This window comes from Paralichthys olivaceus, chromosome 11, assembly GCF_024713975.1.
Source record: "Paralichthys olivaceus isolate ysfri-2021 chromosome 11, ASM2471397v2, whole genome shotgun sequence".
In the NCBI taxonomy this organism is placed as follows: domain Eukaryota; kingdom Metazoa; phylum Chordata; class Actinopteri; order Pleuronectiformes; family Paralichthyidae; genus Paralichthys; species Paralichthys olivaceus.
This window is the reverse complement of record NC_091103.1, coordinates 22,515,051-22,538,783: the sequence shown is the minus strand read 5'-3', so window position 1 is coordinate 22,538,783 and position 23,733 is coordinate 22,515,051. Positions and strand designations below refer to the sequence as shown.

Below are 23,733 nucleotides of genomic sequence, written 5' to 3'. Positions count from 1 at the left end.
GGCAGTTCTTGGTACCATCCTCTAAAAACGTCTACTTTTAATAAATCAAATGTCAAGTGCAGACCTTTTTTTTTCTTCTGCGCAAATGGAGCAACACAGTGACACAGCGAAGAAAGTTGTGCAGAGAACTTATAAAGTTGGTGGGCCAGCTTTACAGAGGTAATAAGGAAAAGGTTGAGGGGAATTTTCAGAGCTTGAATTTGGTTGTAGGGTTTGACCTTTTTCACAGTGTTTTGAAGAATTACACTGAAATGAGTAAATATAAGGAATAAACACAAGACTTAACACAGTGTGCATGCATATTTAGATACAAGACATTAATGTTCTACTGTGCTGACTACATTATTTATGTGGACAATTCTAACTACTTTATTTCAGTATAGCATAAATGTCTTATCGAAGCTGGACACAGTTGCTGACTGGTATACAGACAAAGTGGCAAAACCCTTTTGGAGGCTCTTTTTGGGAAATTGAATGCTAGAAATTGGCAGATTCAGTTCTTTTCACAAAATCTCTTCTATTACAACTTTCTGCACATTATTTAGGACAGCGCTTGGGTTTTATACATGTACAAAACCCCTCATTTTCTTCTGTATATTATTGCAGGGGGGGCAAGGGTCCAATTCTGCAACACTCTCATACTTGTGTGCAGCCCCCACCTCTGCTGCCCTTGCCCTTTTTGTCACGCCTGGTTTGTCGGCAGACATTTAGAGGCTTGTATTCCAGCCTTTAGGCAGAGCCATCACTGTCTGTACAAAACGAACAACATCAGTGCGCTCGTAACCAAAATCTAAATGATCCAACACAGGAAACATTAGTTTCCTGTTCTATTGCTATTTTACTTTGCTTTACATTAAACATTTTCATATTGTTGGATAGTGTTTATGATGTGATTGGCTTTTTTTTGCTGTCAATCATCAGACACACTGGGGAATAAATGTTTGCCTCTGTCAAGAAAAGTACCTTAAAAGTATTTTAGTTCAAGATACTGTTTATCAATGTTATTATATAGAATTCATTTCATTACGAGGGAGCATTTAATATTTTGGTGAATTGCAACTGATTAATTATTACTATTGAAATTCAACAGCAATTGCCCCATATAAATCAAGAGACAGAACTGGGTTGGAAACCATAATGTTTGGACTTTAAATAGCAAACCAATACAGACTGTATTTTGAGCATAAAAGGGACCGAAGAAATGTAAACTAGATAATAGGCAATTTGTGATTTATTTTTTGTTCTACATCGAGTTATAAATAGGCCTGTCTATCAACTGACACAATGAAAAATTGCCCTGAGAAAAGCTGCAGTGTCAGTCAGAGCCAATGTTCCCATTATATTGTTGTTTCTGAAATTCAAGAAGGAAATCAAAGTTGCGTTCTTACCAGGCGTCGTCTTTCTTCTTCAACAGTGTTCAGCAGCTGCGAGAACTCTTTGAATGACTGTGCTGCAACACAAAGATGGATAATTTCTATAACACCATGAGAAAGACACATGACTGAATGTCTGGTAAACAACTGCACCGACATGTATGATGCCTTGTGCCACGCTGCTGTAACATCCAGATGATAAAAAAAGATATTTCTAAAAAAAACACAGTGGCTCCGTCGTTAAACATCAGATGTTCCCAGGTCCCCACAAGCAGTAGCATGGTGCTTAAATGTTTATTTGCGCTGCAGCTTCGGAGCTTTCAGTGCAGCACATTTTAGCAGCTAATAAAATCATGCAGATGTCCAATTTAAAACCAAGACTAGCAGTAAAAAACAATACTTTAATTGAATGGAACCCACTGATTACTTCCCTTTATTTTCTTCCCCTGCTAGGCTTTACAATATATTGTCACAACGTAGGGAAGACTGATGCAGTAGAAACACGCTTGTGCCATCTGGGCTATACTCTGATAGCTTATATTGCACTCTGCAGCGCCAGATGAATTCAGCATACAATACATCCAACCTTATCAGCCACAGAATTGAGCCTGATAGCTTCACAGCTTCATTAAATAGAGGGCCAGATACAGTGTGGCCTCTGTTGGTCAGCCCCCTGTATCTTCCCGTGTCCAGCCATTTAGCAGCGGTCGAGCTGCCCTGCTTGCCAACACAGTAACATCATTATCGGCTGTGACGGCCTGGCATGGGGACCCATGCATCATCTTAGACACTTTGTCCCATTTACACACCAAAGCTTTTAAAGACCAGGGAGCAATGATTTTGTGCCAGTGATCCTGCAGGCAGGCTGGCCTCCTATTAACGCCGCCAGCCCCTTTATCAACAGCACAAACCTCTCAGGGGGTAAAGGGCACAGCTGGAGCCGTTGATGGGACAAGATTAGGCTCCAAAGAAAGGAAATGGGAGTCAAAGTGAGGTTACAGCTTGCATATCATTCACTGGTAAATAGAGAAGAGGCAATAGACCTGATGAATCTCTAAATTAAATAAAAAATACTGCCTCAAAAGTGGACAAATAAGATGATAAGATAAGCTTATATGAAAATATAGAAGATTATTCATTTACCAACATTTTATGAGATTAAATATTGCCGTTCTGCTTGCTATTTATTTATTTTCAAGCTCTTTGAGATTTGAGCTCATATGAAAACGCTCTGAACACTTCTAGGAGATTCCTGGATTGACCTTCTGTGAGAAGGGCATGAAACTTTTCTAGAAATTTAAATTTCTATAGCCACATCAATCTTTGGCCCCATTGATTCCTAGATAACTGGCGTGAAATGTGAATGTCACTGCAAGAAGTCATAGAGTGAAATCAATAAAAGGTCAGGTGAACCTGTCTGGCAGCACATACAGGATCCCGAAGTAATGTGGAGGAAGTTGGGAGCATCAAAGTGAACTATAGCAATACCGCATCAAGATCATGGCTGGCATTCACACAGGGGTCTCGCGATGTCAGTCAGAAAGCTCAGTTTCATTGATGACTAGATTGATTTCAACAGGCTGTTTCATTTTTTTTCTTCTGACAGCAATCACGGTATTTTCTCTTGGAGATGGCGAGGAGAGGGAGCGCAGGGCAGCACAGAGTGTAAGGAAATCATTTCCAGTTAAGATGATACTGAAACTCTTCTTACACAGAAAATAATGCAGTCGGTCCAGTGCTATTAGGTGTAATTTTTTTTAAAAATTTCATTATCTGTGCAAATGTTGCATCCACTTATTCTTGAGCCTCCCAAGTGAAATGAGCACTGACAAATTGTTTCCAACCCACACCACTTGTTTCTGTTGCGTCATTGATTCTCAGTGAAAACGCTGTGTAGGTCCAGTAATATAACAGGTGGGGAGCTAAAATTGTTTCGATCTGACATCAACGCCACCCTGATAGAACGCCAGGAAATGAGTGTATAGCCTCAAATGAAAGCACATTTGATTCCAATGAGGCTTGGATTTGGGTGTGGATTTTTCCAGTAAGCATAATGGGTCTCCTGCACCCGAACCATCATACAGCCATTGAAGCTTTATCAGAGAGAAAGCAGAAAAGAGGACTGTTCATTACGCATTCAGATGAACATTACAGCCTCATATTGAGGAGGTCGATATCAAGTCTAGCCCACACAGATGGACAGTAATTCTGCAGTCTCCAGTTCTGCAGAGCAAAGGACTCAAGCTGGGGATAATGAGCAGTGTAAAAAAAAGGAGAGAAAGGATGAAGAGGCCAGACTGGGAGTCCTGCCCATTAGAGGCAGAGAGACCCTCTGCACAGCTGCTTCCATATTCCTATTGGAGGCTTGGAGGTTCGCACCTCCATTAATCTCTGACACTGATCACAATTAGTCCCTTTGATTTCATATAGGCTCGAAAAGATACAGGGGAAGCATCATAAGCAAATCGATAGCATTAATTATACATGTATCTCAGACAACTTTCAGATCCATACTCAAAGCCAAATCCAATTCCAGCAACTCCCCCTGACTCTAATGAAGCTGTTCCCTTCTATATTAACAACCTTCTCTAATGTAAAATTACTTTAATATAATATTATGGTATTTTGAGCCACAGGACATTATCTCTTCTGATCCATTTAAGAAAGTCTGTGTATCTCCTAGGACAAATCAGAGAGGGAATAATATTGAATACAGGGTAGAGATCCTGTCTTGAGTCTTGTCAAACTGAACTTACCAATGTTCACCTCATCATCTGTCTCTGCATCACCAATGCACTCAAACTGGAACTCCTGCAGGGACTGGGAGAACTTCTGGACGGCAGCAGAAAGATCTGAAATCAGAGGGACTGAGCATTAGAATAAAGCATTGCACAAACAAATCACACATATTCAGACATATTCTACAAATGTACTAGTCGACAACTGACTTAATGTAACCTCCTTTCTCTACATATATGCTACAGAACTACTTCCTGTAAGTCACATGAAGACTGACTCAGACATCTCATGGTAATATCAGCGTGTCAGGGGAGCCTTAGCATCACAAAACCCCTTCTCAGTTATTGATGAGTTTGCAGCAAGATAATTAGAAAGATCCCATCAGCTATCGATGGCTGATTGGGGCTGAAATCTTGTCCAGCATACATGTAGAGTTTGATATTGATCGTTCTTCCTTATGTTGAGCCAGTGATACTTCCCGGACCCCATCTTAAACCTGGCACAAAGCGGTGTCAATACAACACAAGCATCTTCGCTAGTTTCAAACTGATGCAGCTGTGATTTTCCGATCCAGCACTTACATTGTTTAAATAGTAAATGCACTCCCTTCCATCTGAGCACCCTTGAATGTGGTGAGGTGGATCATTGTTAATGTGCTACCTTGAGGAAGCAGAAAGCGATTGACCAACAAAAACTTGGTCTGGAGTCAATGGTGCAGTATTTTGTGGTCCAATTATGCACTGTCAAGATGGTAAAATGCACATTTTACGTAGGTGAGTGCACAATGCATTTACATTCTGTCACACACACTTGGTCACTTTGTGCAGGAGCAGACCTGTTGGCTTTTTAAAGGGGATGGGAGACTGCACTCTGATTGGTTTATTCCTCATGATTAATTAAGAAACTAAATGTAGCACATTTTTTAACCTTGTTGACTCGTGCTGTGACCTCATTTCTGGAGTTAAAATAGCAAAAGTAGATTTACACAGGAGCTAAGTGCACTTGGTTCATGCCAATAGGCTGTTAAAATAGAGCCCTTAGTATCTGTATACATAGAGGCCCTGCAGTTAAGTTTACCATTTGTTATAGTTGCAACTACAACAAAACAGTGGAACTTAAAAAGACTATTGTTGGACAGTTTCTAGGAGCCAAAGGAGCAAAAGAATGCACTTTTATGATCTGCTGACTGTCCAATTCCAAGCCCACTGACATTTATACAATAGCAGGTCTATGACTGACTGCAATATCTGAAATATTTACTTCATCACTTGTCCATTAATCATAATACTCAAATCTGTCCAGAAGAATTAAGCCCAGCTGAGCTGCCTAACCTTTGTGTCAGAAGTGATAAAGTACACAGTGAGGGAAAATCCACATCTGGACACTCCCATACTGAAAGATATAAATTTGTGCTGTTTACTGCATTCCAGGATGTAAGAAAGTGCTGTCCTAATATTTCCAGTGACATTTGACAACCTCCAGAGAAAAGGCTTAAGCTTTTCTATTCCATAAATTTCCAGCTGAGAAAGTGCATCCTGCCTTTTATTAAAATATTCAGTGGAAAAGATTATATCTCTGCACTTTCAAAAGTATTTTCCTTGCTGTAAATTTACGTTTGACGTCTCTATTTTAATAAAATAAAAGAACTCTGAAGAGAAGCATTCTTCTTCTTCAAAAGAAATCCCCCAAATTTAGCGTTTTGTTGGTAGTGAGCTGCTGTCTAACGTTGTAGACAGATATCCGGACCAAGACTCTTCAGTTCGCTGTACATCATTTACTGACAAAATTATTTCGTCACACAAGTCGTTTACCTGCGGTCAACCAAAGCCTGCTCAAACATGATTGGAGAAGCTAGAAATGATCCCAACCTCAAAAAACCTTACCCCTCGCCTTCAGATTCACTTTCTAACACGTTGGTCTAAATCTTCCATGGGGGGTTGAATTGGGTCAAGCTCTGGTGACCAAAAAGGCCACAGCATGTGATTCACATCATTTTCATACTCATCAAACCCTCCAGTGATCCCCCGTGCCATAGGGATCGGGGCACTGACATTGTGGAATGGACAGGACAGACATATTTCACTGTAGGATAAGGGTGATCACTCAGAACAACACTTTTTATTGATTTGCTGTGACCTCTTGCTCTAAAGGGGACAAGTGGACTAACTCCACGCCAGTAAAAATGCCCCAGACAGCATAACAGAGCCAGCAGATCCTCTCACTTCAGGGGTCAAGCACTCAGGTCTGTATTAACTCTTGGTGTAAACTACATATTACTATGGAAGCTTTTGTACTTGGCCTCAACCCCAGAAACACTTCATCTAATGATATAGTGAGTCTAGATGGTATTGCCCAGGCCGCAGCACCATCGTGAGGAGTTATCATTGACCAGGTAAAAGGCAGTCCTTCACATCCTGTTTCAAAAAGATGCAGAAACACAAGGTAATGCATTTGATACTTGTAGACGGGACCATTGCAATTCCTTTTTATCTGGTTGCCCCAAAACTGCTCTCACCAGAGGATCCAAAACGTTGCAGAGCGGATGCTGACAGAAAAAGAAATCACATATCTCCACTTCTCTGCCTTGACTCCCACTGAAATATATAATGTCATTTTAACTCCTAAAGCCCTGACTGATGGGGTAACATTATATCTTTAGTATAAATAATAATCTTTAATTCTGAAGCACCTTTCATACGTGACGAACAAGAATCAAGTATTTACAGATGACATGTAGGGTGATACTATGAACAAATGAGCAAACAAACAAAATTAATAAGAAATTAAAGAGCACACAACTGTGAAGGTAAGTGTATCAAATAAAAACAACTTGCAATTAACAAAAAATACAATCATTTAAAAGCAAGATAATAAAAGTAGTTCTTCAGCTTTGCTTGTATAATTTGTGGTGGAAGCACATTCCAAATATTTCATGGATAAAAACTGAATTTTACAGTTTGGTTTTGGAGTCTGAGCTAACCAACCTAAAGAAATAAAGATGTGGAACAACTCTTAACCTTTTATACAAGTACAATTATTTCCCAAATCTAAGCAGCTCAGACAGCTTCTGAAATAATGACCTCATTTCTTGATTCTTGATAAAACCCTGGCTGCTGTCACCTTAGCACCCTGCACACTCCTAGAACACCACTCCTTGTGGTTCCTGACGGCCATTGGGAGAGAGATGCCATCAGCTTTCTGGCTTCGAACCATCTTCCAGTTTGGGTCTGGGAGGAAGATCATCCTCTACAGGTTTCAAACTTTTCTCCTCTCCAACTGTTTTGTGCTTAATCGTCTCTCTCCTGTTGCTGCAGTCTCGATCTGTGTTTGCAAGCCCCCTAATGCTTCTACAATCTAACTGCAATTATTATTAGTCTTCCAATCATTATTACTATTAGTATACATCTCCATGGGGAACCTGATTGTACGCTATTCTCTTTCCTACCGCTCCCTGCTTTTCTCTCTCCCACCCTCAGCTCGACTGTTCTACCGGTTTCTTCCACTTGTCCCCAAATGCTTACACATGGGGGAAAGTTGGGTCTCTGTAAATAATATCGCCAAGAGCACAATCTAGACCTGCAGTAATTATTGTATTTTCACCACTGAACTCTCAAACGTGCATTTATATTCGTGATGAGGGGCTTTATGTGCCGCAGCCCTGCTACAATATCTCTCTCTATGTAATTGTAAATGACTTGTTCTTGCTGACACAGTCTGATTACGTCTCGCATCGACTTTTACCGTCCCACGGGGGAAAAATTGTGCTTAGGTTTTTCACGAGCGTCACGGTCATCAAGCGTGCGCTGTTGACCACAATAGACGACCCTGTTTACAAATGTCTTTATCTAAATGCACATGTAACATAAGTCACTATTATTATTGAAACACCAGCCAGATGAGCAGTCTTAGCATCTGCTACCTGTGCCCAGACAATGAACCCTCTGAGATATAAGGTCTTTTCCTCTTCATAGAAAATGAGATTGAACTGAGCCCGTAGTTTTATACTTGTCCATGCCACAGCATGATTGGATGTTAACATCTCAATCATACAGCATACAGCGCAGCTCTGTAAAAGAATCTACATTTGTTTCATTCCTTTAGTTTTACCTTTTTTGACGACACTACCCATGATGCCTCACCAGTCATTGCAGCGTAGAAGAAGCTGGCTCAAGGTGTAAATCATTTGAAGTATTTTTAACGAGTTCCAATGCAGCAATCAGGAATGAATACTAGCTGCTGTATTGATCCAAACATGATTAAAAATCAGAAAGAATCGACTGAGCTGTTGAACGTATTTAACACGTTCTACGTAGCTCGATATCTGCTCTTATCCTGCTGTTGGAGCCACGGCCAGCCGAGCTGTGAGCTCCGTGTCTGAGCAGCAGAGAAAAATCTGTAGCAGGGAGGGGTATCTCACTTCTCCTGTGATGTTGTGCACACATGCTTCTACCAACTTATCTGCAACGAGCCAGAATTAGCCGAGAGCATATGCTCATTGTTTGCAGTGATGAGTCAACCGCAGTGTTGCATGCCCATTCAAGAATCTAATAGGGTCTGTGGAAAAAAAAGAGTTTTCATTTCCTGAATCTTTTCTCATCTAAAGCCTCTCACTTTTTCCAGTCTCCAAGAAAAACATTAAAAAAAACAAAATGTGCCCTTGTCAGATATCTTGACTTGGACCTGGAGGTTAGAAATCGGTCGGTTAAATGTTTCAAGTTTAATATTGTGCTGCCACTTAATTTTATATGAAATAATGTATTTTTTTTCTAAATGCCTCTGTGTGAGCATTTTTCAAAAGTTTATGTGGAGTATTTAAAAAGCTCAAATTCCCTAATTAGGCAACACCAACACACAACTGCTGAGCTGCTCAAAAAACAGATTTTAAGGGCTCAGACATTTTTTATTCTGACACAACAGAATGTAAAAGCTCAAAAAAAAATCACTAGCCCCAACCCCTGTAGCTTTTTTGAGGCAGGCATTAAAAGGCAGATTCCCCTTTTAAATTATTGAATACATTCATATAATGGCCCATATTAAAGTATGCTGCGGAAAATAAGCTCCAAATACAAGACAAGACAAAAATAAACCTCACTTAACAATACTTCCATCTGCATCAAATCGTTAACATGAAGAATCAATGAAAACATAGAGCAACTATAAAAGCAGAGTATATGCAAGCAGTATCCATCAGTGTGTTTTATTCCACAAGTGGAAAAAGGATCGGATTCACAAGAAAACATTTTGGGAGCAAAACTAATGAAGCTGAATATTAAGTCGAAGGGTAAAATAGCTGCGGTGCTGACCTGCGTATCTGACCCACTGAATGAATCACTTGTAATTTTTTTTTTTTTTTAAAGATATAATTGATTTACATTTGTTTCATAACTCAGTTACATAAAGAATAGTAAGTGGGTCTGTCACATTGTTTACAAGCATATTTAAAGAGTGGGATGAAGCTTCAACACGTAGTGGAGGATTTAAAGGTTCAGTGTGTAGAATTTAGTGACATCTAGAGGTGAAGTTTCATGTTGCAGCTGAATACTCCTCATTTCACCCTCCCCTTCCAAACATGAAAGAAAACCTGTGGTGAACTTCAGTTTCATGAAAACTCAAAAGGTTTTAGTTTGTCCAGTTTGTAATACAGTAAAAAACATGGCAGCCTCCACAGTAAATATATAGTTTTTAAATATAAAGGTCCATTCTATGGTAAAGAAAACAACAATTAATATAATCTAGATGACACACACCAGTGAAAACATCACTGGGATTATTTCATATTCAGTTTCTGCCAAAAAGTCCTTTAACCTAAATCTTACAAACTGGACCTTTAAGATTCATACGATTTTTATAATTAAAGGCAAAATAAGATATAGATTCTAGAAAACACACATTTATACACATTTTCCTTCATATCCTTTGTTAAATGTCCGTTTCTCTCCTCACATCAACAGTCATGTCTGTTCTTAAAACAAATGAGACTCCTCAAAAGTATGAATATGCAAAGTAATGCAGTTTTTTCATTTAAAGGTATGTGAGGTTTGTTCTGCAGAGAACACAAATGTCAGTTGCTCCAGACACTCCCCAGAGTAAAATGTATGAAAAGTATCCAAGTTGGAACACAGCAGGTAGAAGTGAGAAAGAAAAACTCGGAAAAATGTCCACACCCCATTTTCTGGATATTCTCCAGAGTTCTTGTCTGAAAACCATAACCCCATTTCCTAGAGCAACAATAGAATGTACGTATGTGACACAGAGGAAAGCAATAGTGCATGAGTATCACAGTTAGAGCTAAATAATCAATAGAAATGTGATTAAAATCACAAACGCAATATCGAAATCACAGGAGCTGAGATTTGATGTCTCACAATACATCAAATGAAGCCCTGTGGGGCTGTAGAGATGTCTGGCAACACAGTATTATCCAGATGTAAGGAAATATGCTTGTAGGATGCAGGCACCATCTAAAAATAAAAATCATATCATCATTTTTGTAAATTTTTTATTTTCAAATAGAGTTAGATTTATGTGACTAGTCTCTAATGTATTTTCTGTCAGAATAGGATTTATTTTGAATATAATTCAGCCCAATAACTTTTATAATAATGATTAGAACTGGAGTGTCAACACGTGTCAAATCTTTCCTACCGTTTGCTATATCTTGTCGGTTTGAGGTTTATCTTCCAGAGTAATAACGAATACTGATTTCAAACCTCCTTCTTCAACAACAGTTTATCTAACAGGCCTCCCAAGGTACAAAATGGCCTTAAAAGCTCAAAGAAATCAATGCTCACATCTCTGCAGGCACATAAACAGCCAGATTTAAAAAAAAGACTTTCATTCGTCAGTGAGCATCTTTTTCTTTACCCGGCAGTCAGCCTTATGATATTGTATTTAAGTGCATTTTAGTTATTGGGGGAGCAGAATAAGAAGACTGAAGATTGTAAAGCTCTTACACACCTTACACAATATCTCAGACGAGTGTTTGGGACAACATGTGCATGTCGCTGCCCCCGAGTGCCACTGAGTGGACCTTTTCAGAAGATGTATTGTGCCAGTGATGTGCTCATATCATTCCTGACTCTAACGCTGCTGATTTGAGATCAATACCTAGCTGGACTTGTCTGGAGATGCTCGCAGGACCATCAATAATGGATGATCTTTCGGCTCTGACATTCAGACAGGCCCCAACCTCAAAAATACAACAATGTTCTGCCAACAACTGAAAAAATAGAAGAAAAAAACGAGTCCACATGATAACAACTACATGATTCTGCTTTAAGTAAGAGCATCCAGTGTAATGTGTCCATAGCACAAAAATTATCTAAATCTATTTATTATGAAGTTAAAATTACAAATATATGGTAGTGTACAAGATTTAGATTACTACTTTGTGGTAGTTAGCTAAAACACATATTTCGCCAATGCTGTGGTAAGACAACCTTTAGAAGTATGAAAATATAATATAGAAAAACAAATGTTATCATATTCACAAAATGTACATACATTTAAAAATGTCAGAGGTATATGGATCAGTTTCTCTCTTATCAGATTTAAAAAGGTTTCTTGATACGTCTACCTCAGAAAAACCTGCTGTGAGGCATTTAAAAACATAAACAGCCACATCTCTCAAAATGTCCTTTTCAGACATTTTACCTTATAACATTCTCGGATGCCACAACCACAGGGGTCGGCACATGAATACAACACTTTCAAGCAATACATGCAAAGTATTTACTTGCTAATTTAGAAAAATAATCATTATTTTCAGCATGTTTTGTAATTAGTATTTCATGGCTACAGTTCCCATTAGGCTTTAACAGCAATCGTGTGTCAAGGGCCCGTGGGAGATGTGGTCGACACAGCTGCTGGAGCAGAAGGTCGCTCAAAAGTGGGACAGCTTTGATTCTCTGCTCCTGAGTCAAATACTACACTACCCACAAGCTTTGAGTAGTGACTCACTCACCTCACATGGAGACTGATGGTTAGCAGCTAATGTCCTCTAACCATAAGTGAACTCACTGTTCTTTCTCTGTAGCTGCATCCTCTCATTTGTCTGTCTGTCTGTCTGTCAGCTGAATAAAGGGGCAGCTTTTCACTTTCTTCATTCGGCCGTTGGTGATATCAGCACCCTTCCAATGTTTATCATGATTTCCACACCAACGAAGTCGTGAACAATCTCATGATGATTGATTGCATGGAACTAATATTAAAAAACAAATGTATGTATATTTTCTTACAAGTATATATACAGTCATAACCCAACAGACATGAATATGAATGGTTTTTTGCATCTTGACTAAATGAATGTTAGTGTCCATGTACAATGTCGGTTTCAGTCATTACAAACACTTGCAGAGTGAAAGGTTTGCAGACATGTTGAGGCTCATTACTACCATCCTGCTGTGTCTACACCTGAAGATATGCATGAATAAATATTTTAATCAGGGCAACGCTCAAAAAAGACCTGCAACAACAATTCAGTTTATTCCCTATTTATATGCATTATTTACAGAGTGACTTTGACCCATTAGTGGGATGCACAGAGAATATTCTGCCTCACTTTAAGTGATTTCAGGGCCGAGCAGCAAAGATAAATGGCAAGAGAATCAGTGAAAAAGTAAGATAAATGAACAGATACGTTTTTTAACCTGAGGTAAGCAGTAAGGGCAGAAGCAGCACAACACATTCCGCGCTGTACATTTGGAAGTTTTCGTGGAAACACTGCAGACAAAGACCCTCAGCTGTGAGGCCGTTTATCAGCTTCAGTCACTCTCTTCTCTTGGTCAACTTCCAAACCTGAAATTTTAATAAGGCCGATTGTTCAGAGCTTTGCCTGTGATGCAGTTTGCTTGCCCACGTTGTGCACATCAGATTATAGTCTAATAAACAGCAGAGTGAACATATAAGTTTCGAAAAGGAAATCTATTATTGTGTACAAACATTGCGCCTGAATACCCTACACAGTACGTAGTGACATTTACGTGGGCTGCTCCGGTTTTAATGTTTACGATGCTCTGCACAGACTTGTCATGTCGCAGCTACTTTACAATGATCAGAGTCAACAACACTTCACAAAGTCTGATGCAACGCAGACGTACGACAGCAGGCCGGGTTCGCTTCTATTGAAGAAGAAAGGAAGGACATGAAAAATAAAAGACAGAAAGAGAAGAAACACCTTCAGGAGGTAGATGGAGAACAACACGGTTCTCCAGATACTTTATCTTCACTTCATCTCCACTGCACAGAAAGCCAACTTTGAGGATGTGGTGTGAAAAAGGGCTGTGCGGTTCAGTGGAGTAATAAAAGGAGCATCTTGGAGGATCTTAAGTGGGACTATGAAATTAGAAAAGAGAGGATGAAGAAATGGAAAACTCATGTGGTCTAATTAATCAATCACTTCAGCACCTCACATTATCACTCACAGCAAACACTTCATCTCACCCAGCACGCAAGAAGGAAACAGAGCGAGCAAAAGTTATGGTGTAATATCCTCCTGTGCAGGTTTTTAATCAAAGAGGGCCGAGTCTGACCACACAGCCAGGGCATGAGTGCATGGAGCAGCTACCCCCGGTTAGCGCCTGGTGTGTGAGATGTGAGGGAGGACTATGGCTGTCAGTCAGAGCACAGCAAAGTCCCCTGGGTACGGCCTTTATCTCGTCTCCAAGGCAACCACATACTACCAAATTCCATGTGCTGACGACCCTGACAAAACACAGACGACACTGAAGGGAAGTCTGTGGCTTTCTGGCAAAAAGTTAAAGTAAATGTTTACTTCTGTAGCGACTGGGACATTAAATATAATTTGAGGACACGCACAAAATTCTGTAACACCACTTAAGTGTAGTTCTGAGATTCTACCCAATGTACAGTAGCGCTTATTAAAATGTTTTACCAAATAAATAAAAAACATTTTCATTCATTCAAAATGAAGAATATTTAAAGATAAAGGTACATTTGTATCCTATGAAACATTAGTTTTCTGTTAAAATTAAACCAATGCTTTACAACACAAACTCTATTTCTGCCTAAATGTCCCACATCCATACAGCTTTGTTTCTAAATGTCATATTACACGTAAAATATACATATAATCATTATGCCTTGTGTTATTATATTATGCATGCGCAACATCAAATATTAAAATTTCTGTATCTCTAAAATGTACTAAGGGTGGGTTATACTAAGTTCATTTCCAATAGCAGCATTTGTCTTTTCATTGCTCCAAGGACGCAAAGGCATTTAAATATGTTGTGAATGATATAAATAGTCTAAAACAACACACAAAGAAAAGGTGCTAATGATAAGAGATGGAATGAAGCTAAAATAAACACATTTTGATGAAAAACTTAAATGTTAAACCTACTGTTCAAATACTTATTAGAGAGAATTTGAAAAATGTCCCATTGACTTACGCGTGTTGAAGCCTGCAAGCATTCTGTGTTGCACGCTCCTCACAGCGCTAATTACTCAGCAGCATCCGAGTTACGCTTTCACTCCTCTGAAAAGTCTCAGGTGTTTTAACAAAGCGCTTTAATACAAACCATTGCAGAAACGCTCCAGTGAAAAGCAACATGAAAGATCTGCAGCTTTTTACGCTGAATGCTTTTCTCTTTCAGATGCATGTATGTTATCAGGCTTTACTTTGTCTTTTTACTGAGCCCAACACACAAAAACTAAAGCGTCCTGTGATAATGTGCAGCCTGAGCAGAGACTGCAGACTGTCAGCCTGTGCATCAGTGAGAAATGCCACAGTGACGCTTTCTTTCTGGGAGACACCGCTGATTTCAGATTAGAAGGTCTTCAAAGGGGAACGCTTCTTTGCACCGAGCTTAACGAGACACGGCGAGATCTCTTTGATGCAACAGTGGGGAGCATTGTGCCACTTTGATTCCATTTGGGGGGAGCGTACCGGGGGAGCAGCCCTTCAGGTAAGGCCTCTTGCACCTGCTTACTATTACGTTTGCCTGTCAGTCGCCCCAGCGGGTGGTGGTGGTGGAGGGCTGGGCTGCAGCCATGTCAGGAGAGCCAACCAAACAAACGCTCACCCCCGCCGCCACCGGGAACATGCTGAACATTTCCCACTGGCAGCAGTTGCCTCAAACAGCCTCATCGAATAACCCAACAGCACGCTGACTTAGGTGGTAGCAGTCAGGAACTTCAAGAGGCAGTTGGTCAACCTGAGTCTGAAGCAACAGTGAATTCTTAATATGGCTGCATAAAACATGAAGGGAGGATGTTCATCTCATACATTGTTCTCTGGGGAGCAGTGATACAGTCTGCAGACATACAGACTTTATACTTTACAATGAATATTCTGGTTGGTAATGACTGGCATCGCTATTAAAGATGGTATACTGGTATTTTGATTGGATAAACATAACCAGTAATCTATGGAATCAGTGATCTGCTACATGTATGCAGACCACTATTAGTAACAAGCATCAGATACCCTGTGTGCATGCTGTATATACCAAAGCAGTGCTAACCTTTTTATATTCTAATTTTATAATGGTATTATAACGCCATTTCATAATGATGTCATCATGATGTCATTTATACCATATGATGGCAGAATTAAGGGTTCATCTACATAGGGTGTAGATTGCATCTCTCCTCCATAGTGAAGTCACGATGATGTTATTCCAGCCATATGATCAGAAATGATTTTCCAATCGATATGAGCTATATAAGGTCGTATCTCTAGTCTTACAGGACGCAGAGATACCTGGAGTTTGAATGATGGGAAATACGTTTATGATCAATATAACCTTTAGATTTTAATTTGAGGCCAATTACCGTGATATATTGTAAAAAAAAACAAAAACACAACAGTTCATTCTTCAGCTCCACATAACAAAAGATCCGTTATTAGCCCCTGCAATCAGCTGGAATGATAGACGGCAGCCTGGCCAGCCTCCACCATTTATCACCGAGTCCACGGCCTTTGGACTGAGTTGAGAGATTTTTAATTCACACAACACAAAGACAACACGACTGACACAAGCTCTGATGGAGAGGAAAAAACATAACGGGAACAAAAAATAGATTTTACATCTGTGGCGATCGTTAGCATTGCACTTCCAGAAAAACAATTTAACAACAGATCCGTTAAGTGTGAAGTCGTCGTGCTCTTATTAAGGCAATGAGATGCTTCCAAGACAATTAGAAAACATGAGGTGTGCACGACTAATTTAAATTAAACACCCATTGTGCAAACACTTCGTGATGAAACTTGGCAACCCACAGGGCTGGAGAGTTTCTAATGTGCCAGGCAAAGTCTGAGTTTAGCATCTGCGTAGGTTGACATGCAAATCCACCAACTTTTACCAGACAAACTTTTGGTTCATCACAGGGATGGTTTATGTAGTATATATAATATTATATCAACTCAAAGGACTTGACAAAGCCTCTGTACCTCCTGAGCCACGGCCATCCGATTTACGTATTATAAATGGTTTTCTTGAGATGTCTGCATTCATTGCTTTTAACCGGTAACCAAAGCAACATTTCTGAAAGTCAATGTGATCAGTTAGACTCATTTTCATCTTAAAAGAGACTTATTATGCTCATATCAATGTTCATAATTTTAATTTGGGTTATTACCTGAAGATGTTTAAATGCTCTAATGTTCATTTTCCTCACACTGTAAATTGCAGCAGTCTGAGATGGATTTGGCTTCTGACAAGATGAAGCCCAGTCTGCTCTGATTGGTCAACTTCTCTTTTGTGTGAGTGTGTGTGTGTTGGAAATATCGTCCTCCAATCTGGCGTTACCTGGCTTCATTAGGGGGCGTGTCAGACTAGCCGCAAGGTGTGCCTTATGCAAATGTGGAGCATTGTGACATCACAATGATGGAGTAGCGTCGGCGGGACTAATGACGAGGAGCGTGTTTCCTGTGGGGGAGAGGAGCTCCCTTTACTTTGGGCTATTTATCTTGCACACCTTTAACATTCACAAAAAACCTTTAACGCACAAGAGAAAAGAAAAACTGAAAAAGCTAAATGTCTCCTTTGACTGAACCTTGCATAATTGGGTGACAACATTTTGCTTAGAAGTCTTTGCTTTCAGCACACTATTAATCAATAGCCTCTACAACACCGCACAATGCAACATTTAACACGTGAGAGAGTGAATTAATATTTAATCTAGCGGAGGAGACACACGGCGCAACATGTTATCCATTTCAGTCTGAAGAAGCGGCAGCAGAAATACCAGCTGTAGGCATGAGAACGATGTGCTCGGTGTGACAATCACTTTGACTGACAGAGTAACAACTGAGTGCTTGTGAGCAGACCTCAATCTGGAGTCAAACACATTTCCCTGCACAGTCTGAGGGGAAGCAGCTTTTAGGAATACAATGTGTAATCCTTCTATCAAAATCTGTCCACAAAAACAAGCCAGTCCCTCGCAGTGCGGCGTGAGCCGGGCTCGCCGCTCCACTCGGTTTTACTGCCGAACGAGTCACAGAGTGTACTCCTGTATTACATTTCCATTACATGAGTTCAAATTTATCAAAGTAGTCAAAGCAGCAGCAACACATTATAAATGATATAATCCTGCAACACACGGCCTGTTTTACAGTAACAGTCAGACACACACACACACACACACTGTGATGTCAGCCCAAACGCTATCTGAGGGAGGATGGGGGATGGTTACACAAGCATGTTTACAGGACATTTCCTGTGGCTGAGCCTTGGGAGCATCATCTGTCCTCAGACAAACAAACACTGTGAGTTCCCAAAGCCGATTGTGAAATCACTTTTCGCCAAATGTCTACACGTCACGTCCTCTTTCAGTAAAAATAACACTCGCTAATTACAGCTCGATTAAGTTGCATTAAAGAGCTCTGACATACACAGGCGTAGTCGGGACAATTAAAAGGTGCCGCTTACAGACTTGCTAAATACTGTACTTTTCATAATAACAACCTGCATGCCTGTCAGCTATTCATTACAGCATGTACAGCGTCGCTCTGAGGCTGGTGAACAGACGTGGGCATGGGCTGGAGACAGACAGCTAATATAATAATGGGCTAAATCCTACTCAGATTTATAAAAACGGAAACCTCCTTTAAAAAGCCTTTTTTGAGCAATAACTTTAAATGCACAACGCCGTTTAAATTTGAGAGCTTTTGGAGAAAGGGATGCAAAAAAAAGCACAAGCGAGGAACAAGCAGTTGATTTCTGTTTTGCAAATCTGCACAAATTATGTGTGAAGGACGTACGCCATCGTCCAAAAGCCGCCCGACTCTACTGGGACCAGCACTGGACCTTTAGTGCAGTGATTTTCCAATGTTTTTCATGCACATTTAACAATGTCAAAAAAATGGGATCCACATTGTGTACGGCCTACGACAAAAAATCACACAGCAACAACAGTTTTTGACAATGCTTGTTTTGCCAATAACTCAGTTTCAACCAAATTATAGAAAACATAGATGCAGCATCTGTGACATCACGTGCAGTCATCATGGAGAAGCGATTACAAAGCTTGTCGCCTCTGTCAAATGAATCGATGTGTAGCAGAAAATGTCTGAATGCAAACTCACAACCGAGCCAGCTGCACGCTAGCGTAAAATGACAAAAGCCAAGGAAACAAGTGGCTGGTGGAAAAGGTCAAAACGTAAAGTGAGCCAAACAGTCTCAAATATTTTCCTTGGGAGCCGGCCAGTCAATCCACAGCTAAAAGGCTAATGAATATTGAACAGTACTTGACAGGTGGTGAGAAGAGAGGACTGCAAATGGGACACAAACGTGAAACATAATACGTGATGAAAAAAATAATAATAACGGTGGAGAAATGGAGGAAAATATTTTTCTCTTTCATGCCACGTTATTAAGAATTTGAGGGAAATCATCAGTTTTTTTTAACCTTTTCAGTGTAATGTCCCGTTTCACCTCTTGGAGCAGAAGTATTTATCATGTTATGTTATAGAACAGATATCTATAAGAAAAATACATTGTGTGTGGTATTGGAAATCAAAGCTATATGTGCTATTACCAACCACAATCATATTGTTATATACAGAGGTGGGAAGTATAAATACTAAGTTGCTGTACTTCAGTAGATTTTTCAGGTATCTGTACTTTACCTGAGTATATGTTTTCCTCATGACTTTTTACTTTTACTCCCTATATTTGAACACAAATATCTGTACTTTCTACTTCTTACATTCTCAAAACTAGATCATTACTTGTTTTTACGCTTTTTCACACCTCTCACTCGCTCGCTTGCCCCCTGTGTGTGCCGTCGGGGGGGGCAGCACGAGAATCAAAGCGCCCGGAGCTTGACCGGGCTGCAGTCGAGCGGCTGTACCGGTAATGATCCTTCCTCAGGTTCACCTACAGAAACCTTGTTACGACTTTTACTTCCTCTAGAAAGTCAAGTATGATCGTGTCGCTCCACCAGGGCCGTGACCGACTCTGGCGGGGCCGATCCGAGGACCTCACTAAACCATCCAATCAGTAGTAGCGACGGGCGGTGTGTACAAAGGGCAGGGACTTAATCAACACAAGCACATTCCCCATCCATTTATTCCCTGTAAAAATGATCCAGGTGCTCATGCAGGACCTCTGTTCAGTTCAGTTTTATTATTCTGTCTGAATTTTTTTTTTCTCTGTACCAGATCTGTGCAGGTTGTTAAAAAAAGAGGAAAACTATCTTTATTTGTTTGCCTCCAACTTTTTCATTTTGCAGAGTTATCAAAGGAGGCATCGTGTATCATTGAAGTTAAAAATTCATTTTTACTTTTGTACTTCAGTTCATTTCAGAGCCTGTACTTTCTTACTTTTACTTGAGTAAAGGGGTTGAATCAGTACTTCTACTTTTACCAGAGTCCTTTTTTACACAAGTATCTGTACTTTTACTTAAGTAAAGATTGTGAATACTTTCGCCACCTCTGGTTATATATTAGTTTTCTTGCTGTAGTTTAATGTTTCTGGTTGCTATTAGAACTCTATAAATGGGACTTTAGAGTATTTTCAAATGTTTTCTATCACCAAAGTCATCCTCAGCCAAAATGTGAGTAAATAAACCATCATAACTGATGAGTAAAATACTGATAAAATGATAATAACACTTTTTGAATAAAACATACTCATCCAAACAGATTTCCGACTATAGAAACACAAAATATTTCTCAGCACTCTGTACTTTATTTGAGCAAACTACATTTTATGTTTTTTGAGATAAAGGACAGATAAAGGAAGTCCCCTGGTGCCTTCACCCACTGTGACGGCACGTTGACCACTGGAAAGTACCGTAACGACGTCATCATGAGTGATACAGCGTTATGAGTTGAAGGGCAGAGGCCTTAGCTTCACAATTCATAAAGAAAGAATGTCCCTCTTATCTCAGATTGATTTAAACAAGGTCGTAAGGGTTGAAAATGCTTAGTGCAGCTGGGGCTCCAAAATCAAGTTGATAAAAAAACACAGAAAACTGCAAAGATTACTTATTGAAACATAAGTCCACTAAAGCCGCGTTTTGAATGCAACTTTTCCCAGGAACCTTTGCAGGAACAGGGACCAGGGTCTGAATGAGCGGTTGGTAAGACGACAACCAGAAGTAAGAGAGAGTCACGGAAAAGACGGCTTCAAGCAGTAGTCAGGCAGTGCACATTTATTTGTACTGGGGGCGTAGTGAGAGGGCTGATTGGGGGTTGGGATGTTTCAGTTCCTAAAGTGTAGCCTGCTCTTGCTCCTCATTTCCACATTACCAATCCTAGCTTTGATTAAAAAATATGTTTTAGTACTCAACGAAAGCACAGGCATCTTTGGGGTGGGGCTTGAAGTGCTGAAGATGCCTGGTTGGTCCAATGCTCCGGCATTTTAATTCAACTGGCCAATCTCTGCAGTACCTTGCAGTGTAAATCCTGTTTCCTTACATACACTCTTTTTTTCACCAGCTCATCTCTCTTTGCTACAGCAGCACAATCTGACTCTCCTGCATGGTCACTGTTACATACAGTAAGTGACGCTTAAGGCAACCTATAAAGACAAATGACAAAATATGCCACATCATTATTTGCCTCATATCTGTGAGAAACACTCTCAAGAATTGCTGAGTGCCTTTAGTGTGTTGCAGTTCAGCGGAGGGATAAAAGTCAGTGGTTGTTATAGACAACAGGTGAGGACAGTAAGTACCAGAAATAAATAGTGAGGTAAAGTTATTTACAGCATCTGGAGACAGATCTTACCTGCACAACCAAAACTATGTATATATATATATATAACCAAACCTCTGTTTTTAGTGTACACACACATACGACAATCATCCCATTCACACACATACCACACACACACAGAGCGCTGTAGCTACACACACACACCAGAAACTGCAGCTCGGTGTGGTTTCAGTAATGTGTGCTCCCATTTTACAGGTAATCTATTAACATGAAGTCAACCTTGGCTCAACAGGCCTCATTCTCTCAGACAGCACAGGCAGAGACATCAATTATACCATTCCATGTAGAAACTTGAGATGGTTACTATTAAAACGGGGTCCGCGGAAGGTCTTCCAGTAATGTCACCACTGATGGCAGGTCATAAAGGGTCATAAACCTCGATGGCGTCCCGAGTTAAAGACCATCAATAATTTACATCCGTCTCCTGGGCTTCCTGCACCCTCACACCCCCTCAACGACCGTGAAAATAAGATGCAAAGTTCCTTCAAATCATCTCTGTGGTGAAGTTTCAGACAGTTTACACATAAGGGTTCATCAACGGGTGATTAGCATTCCTCGATTTTAATTTTTAATCTTCTGAGCGGCCAGCCACCTGGTGGGACAAGATGTTTTCCTGCATCAATAACCCAATCAAAGGCAATCAGAGTCTCATTCTACCCGTATGTGCAGAGTACAACCTGGAGCATTAAGGTCTTACTTGGTATTAAACTGTTTGCATGGACCTTTGACATCTTGCTACTGAGTAACCTCGCTGCCATGAATAAACCATTCAGCAGCATATTCCTCTCCACCTGTGCCCGGCCCCGTCACAACTATTTCCCTGCAAAAGAGAAAGACCCAGTACGGAGATACGTTTGGCCTCATCTGCACTGAGAGATGATTCTTTTAAATACCCTGTGGTAAGAGAAGGTTTGTTGACATCAAATGTACCGGTGGTATAGAAACATGATGCACATCTGAAAATGGCTCGATAGCGCCCCCTATAAATGTTCACAGATGGTCTTCCTATTCATTTACTCTCGCCCAGAGAAATTACATTTGGCACAGATGTGTATCATGCCAAGACACAAAAAAATCCTCTCGCCACTCTTCACCTAACCGAACAGGAAGTCGGACATTTTCTATTGAATACATTTGGCATGACTTTTGGCACTTTCACACATGCTGCTCCTACAGATTTCATCACATCAACTATAAATTATGTACATGTCATGTTCATTTTAATTAAAGGTTGTATTTTGGTATTTTTTTGTCAGGGGGCGTGTGCGTGGCCGGCAGCGAATTTCAATATCTTGCTGTGACACTCTCACTTCCATGATTTGTTTTTTCACTGCATATATGTATATATATACACATCTATAATTACATATACTGTATATACATATATATATATATATATATATATATATATATATATATATATATATGCATACACACATATATACACATGCATATATGTATATACACACTCACACACACATACATTACATATACACATATCTATACAGGCTACACTCCCTCTGATAGGTGACAGTGAAATGTTAAAGTGAATTCTAACCCTTCACTAGTCTCGTGTCACTTTGAGCAGAAGTTCAACTCCTTCCTCTCACATGAGCAGCTCTGACTCTTCCTCAGTTTAAACAAGTCTGTGCATGCCAGTGAGTCTCAGGAAGAATCTGAGCACAAAGAACACCGTGGAGACTGAAAACTTTCCCCGGTGAGATAAATGGGACTGATTCAGACCGGAGCCGCTGTCAACAGGCTGCAGAGAAGCATCCTCAGCTCTGCACCGGGACCCGGACCGGGACCGGGACCCGCAGCCCAGAGGAGCCACCCACCGCACACGGAGGAGACACTTACTCTTGAGCGCAGTGATGAGCATGTTTCCATCTTTGATCAGATCCTTGATGAATTTATTAGTCCGCTCCAGCTCGATCTCATGACACTTGAGTCGCTCCCTGAAGTCCGGACTGTCCACGAAGGAGTCACTGAACTCCAGAGTGGGGAGTCCCATCCTAACACACAGTCCCGCGCGCGCACACACACACAGTCACAACCACTCTTTAAACTCTGAGATTATTAAAGAGTTGACTTCGCATCCCGCTCAGCTCCGATATGATTCAACCGTCTCCAACTTCTTCCCCCCAAAAAAAGTTTCCCCTGCTGCTGTGAGTTCCTCACTTCCGCTTTGATTTCCTCCCACATCACAGAAAAGTGTGGTGGTGTGACTCCTGCTGGTTAGTTCAGGTCACTTAGAAACGGATTCTGGGAGAAGCTGCATTTATCTCCAAAGACTTTAGTCAACGATCCAATGCAAAATCACAAGATTTAAATAATGCATTTACATAACAGCAGCTCGATACAATACAACATATAAGTTATATATAGGTTATATATATATATATATTTCCATTATATAAATATTTCCCTAAC

General features: G+C 40.2%; 1 protein-coding gene across 4 annotated transcripts in view; it reads right to left on the bottom strand.

Annotated features, from left to right (window-relative positions):
• Window positions 1-23,509, bottom strand: part of LOC109630033 (rho GTPase-activating protein 42) — a 62,865-nt gene extending 39,356 nt beyond the window's left edge. Inside the window, exons 1-3 of one of the 4 annotated variants that reach the window (XM_069533945.1) lie at window positions 23,161-23,509; window positions 4,130-4,225; window positions 1,389-1,450 (exon numbers count right to left, since the gene is read on the bottom strand). In XM_069533945.1, the coding sequence (XP_069390046.1) occupies window positions 1,389-1,450; window positions 4,130-4,225; window positions 23,161-23,314 (312 nt within the window). In that variant the 5' untranslated portion in view covers window positions 23,315-23,509. The remainder of the gene's footprint in view (window positions 1-1,388; window positions 1,451-4,129; window positions 4,226-23,160) is intronic. The other 3 variants (XM_069533944.1, XM_069533948.1, XM_069533947.1) reach the window with 3 other exon arrangements.
• Between the last annotated feature and the right edge of the window lie 224 nt (window positions 23,510-23,733).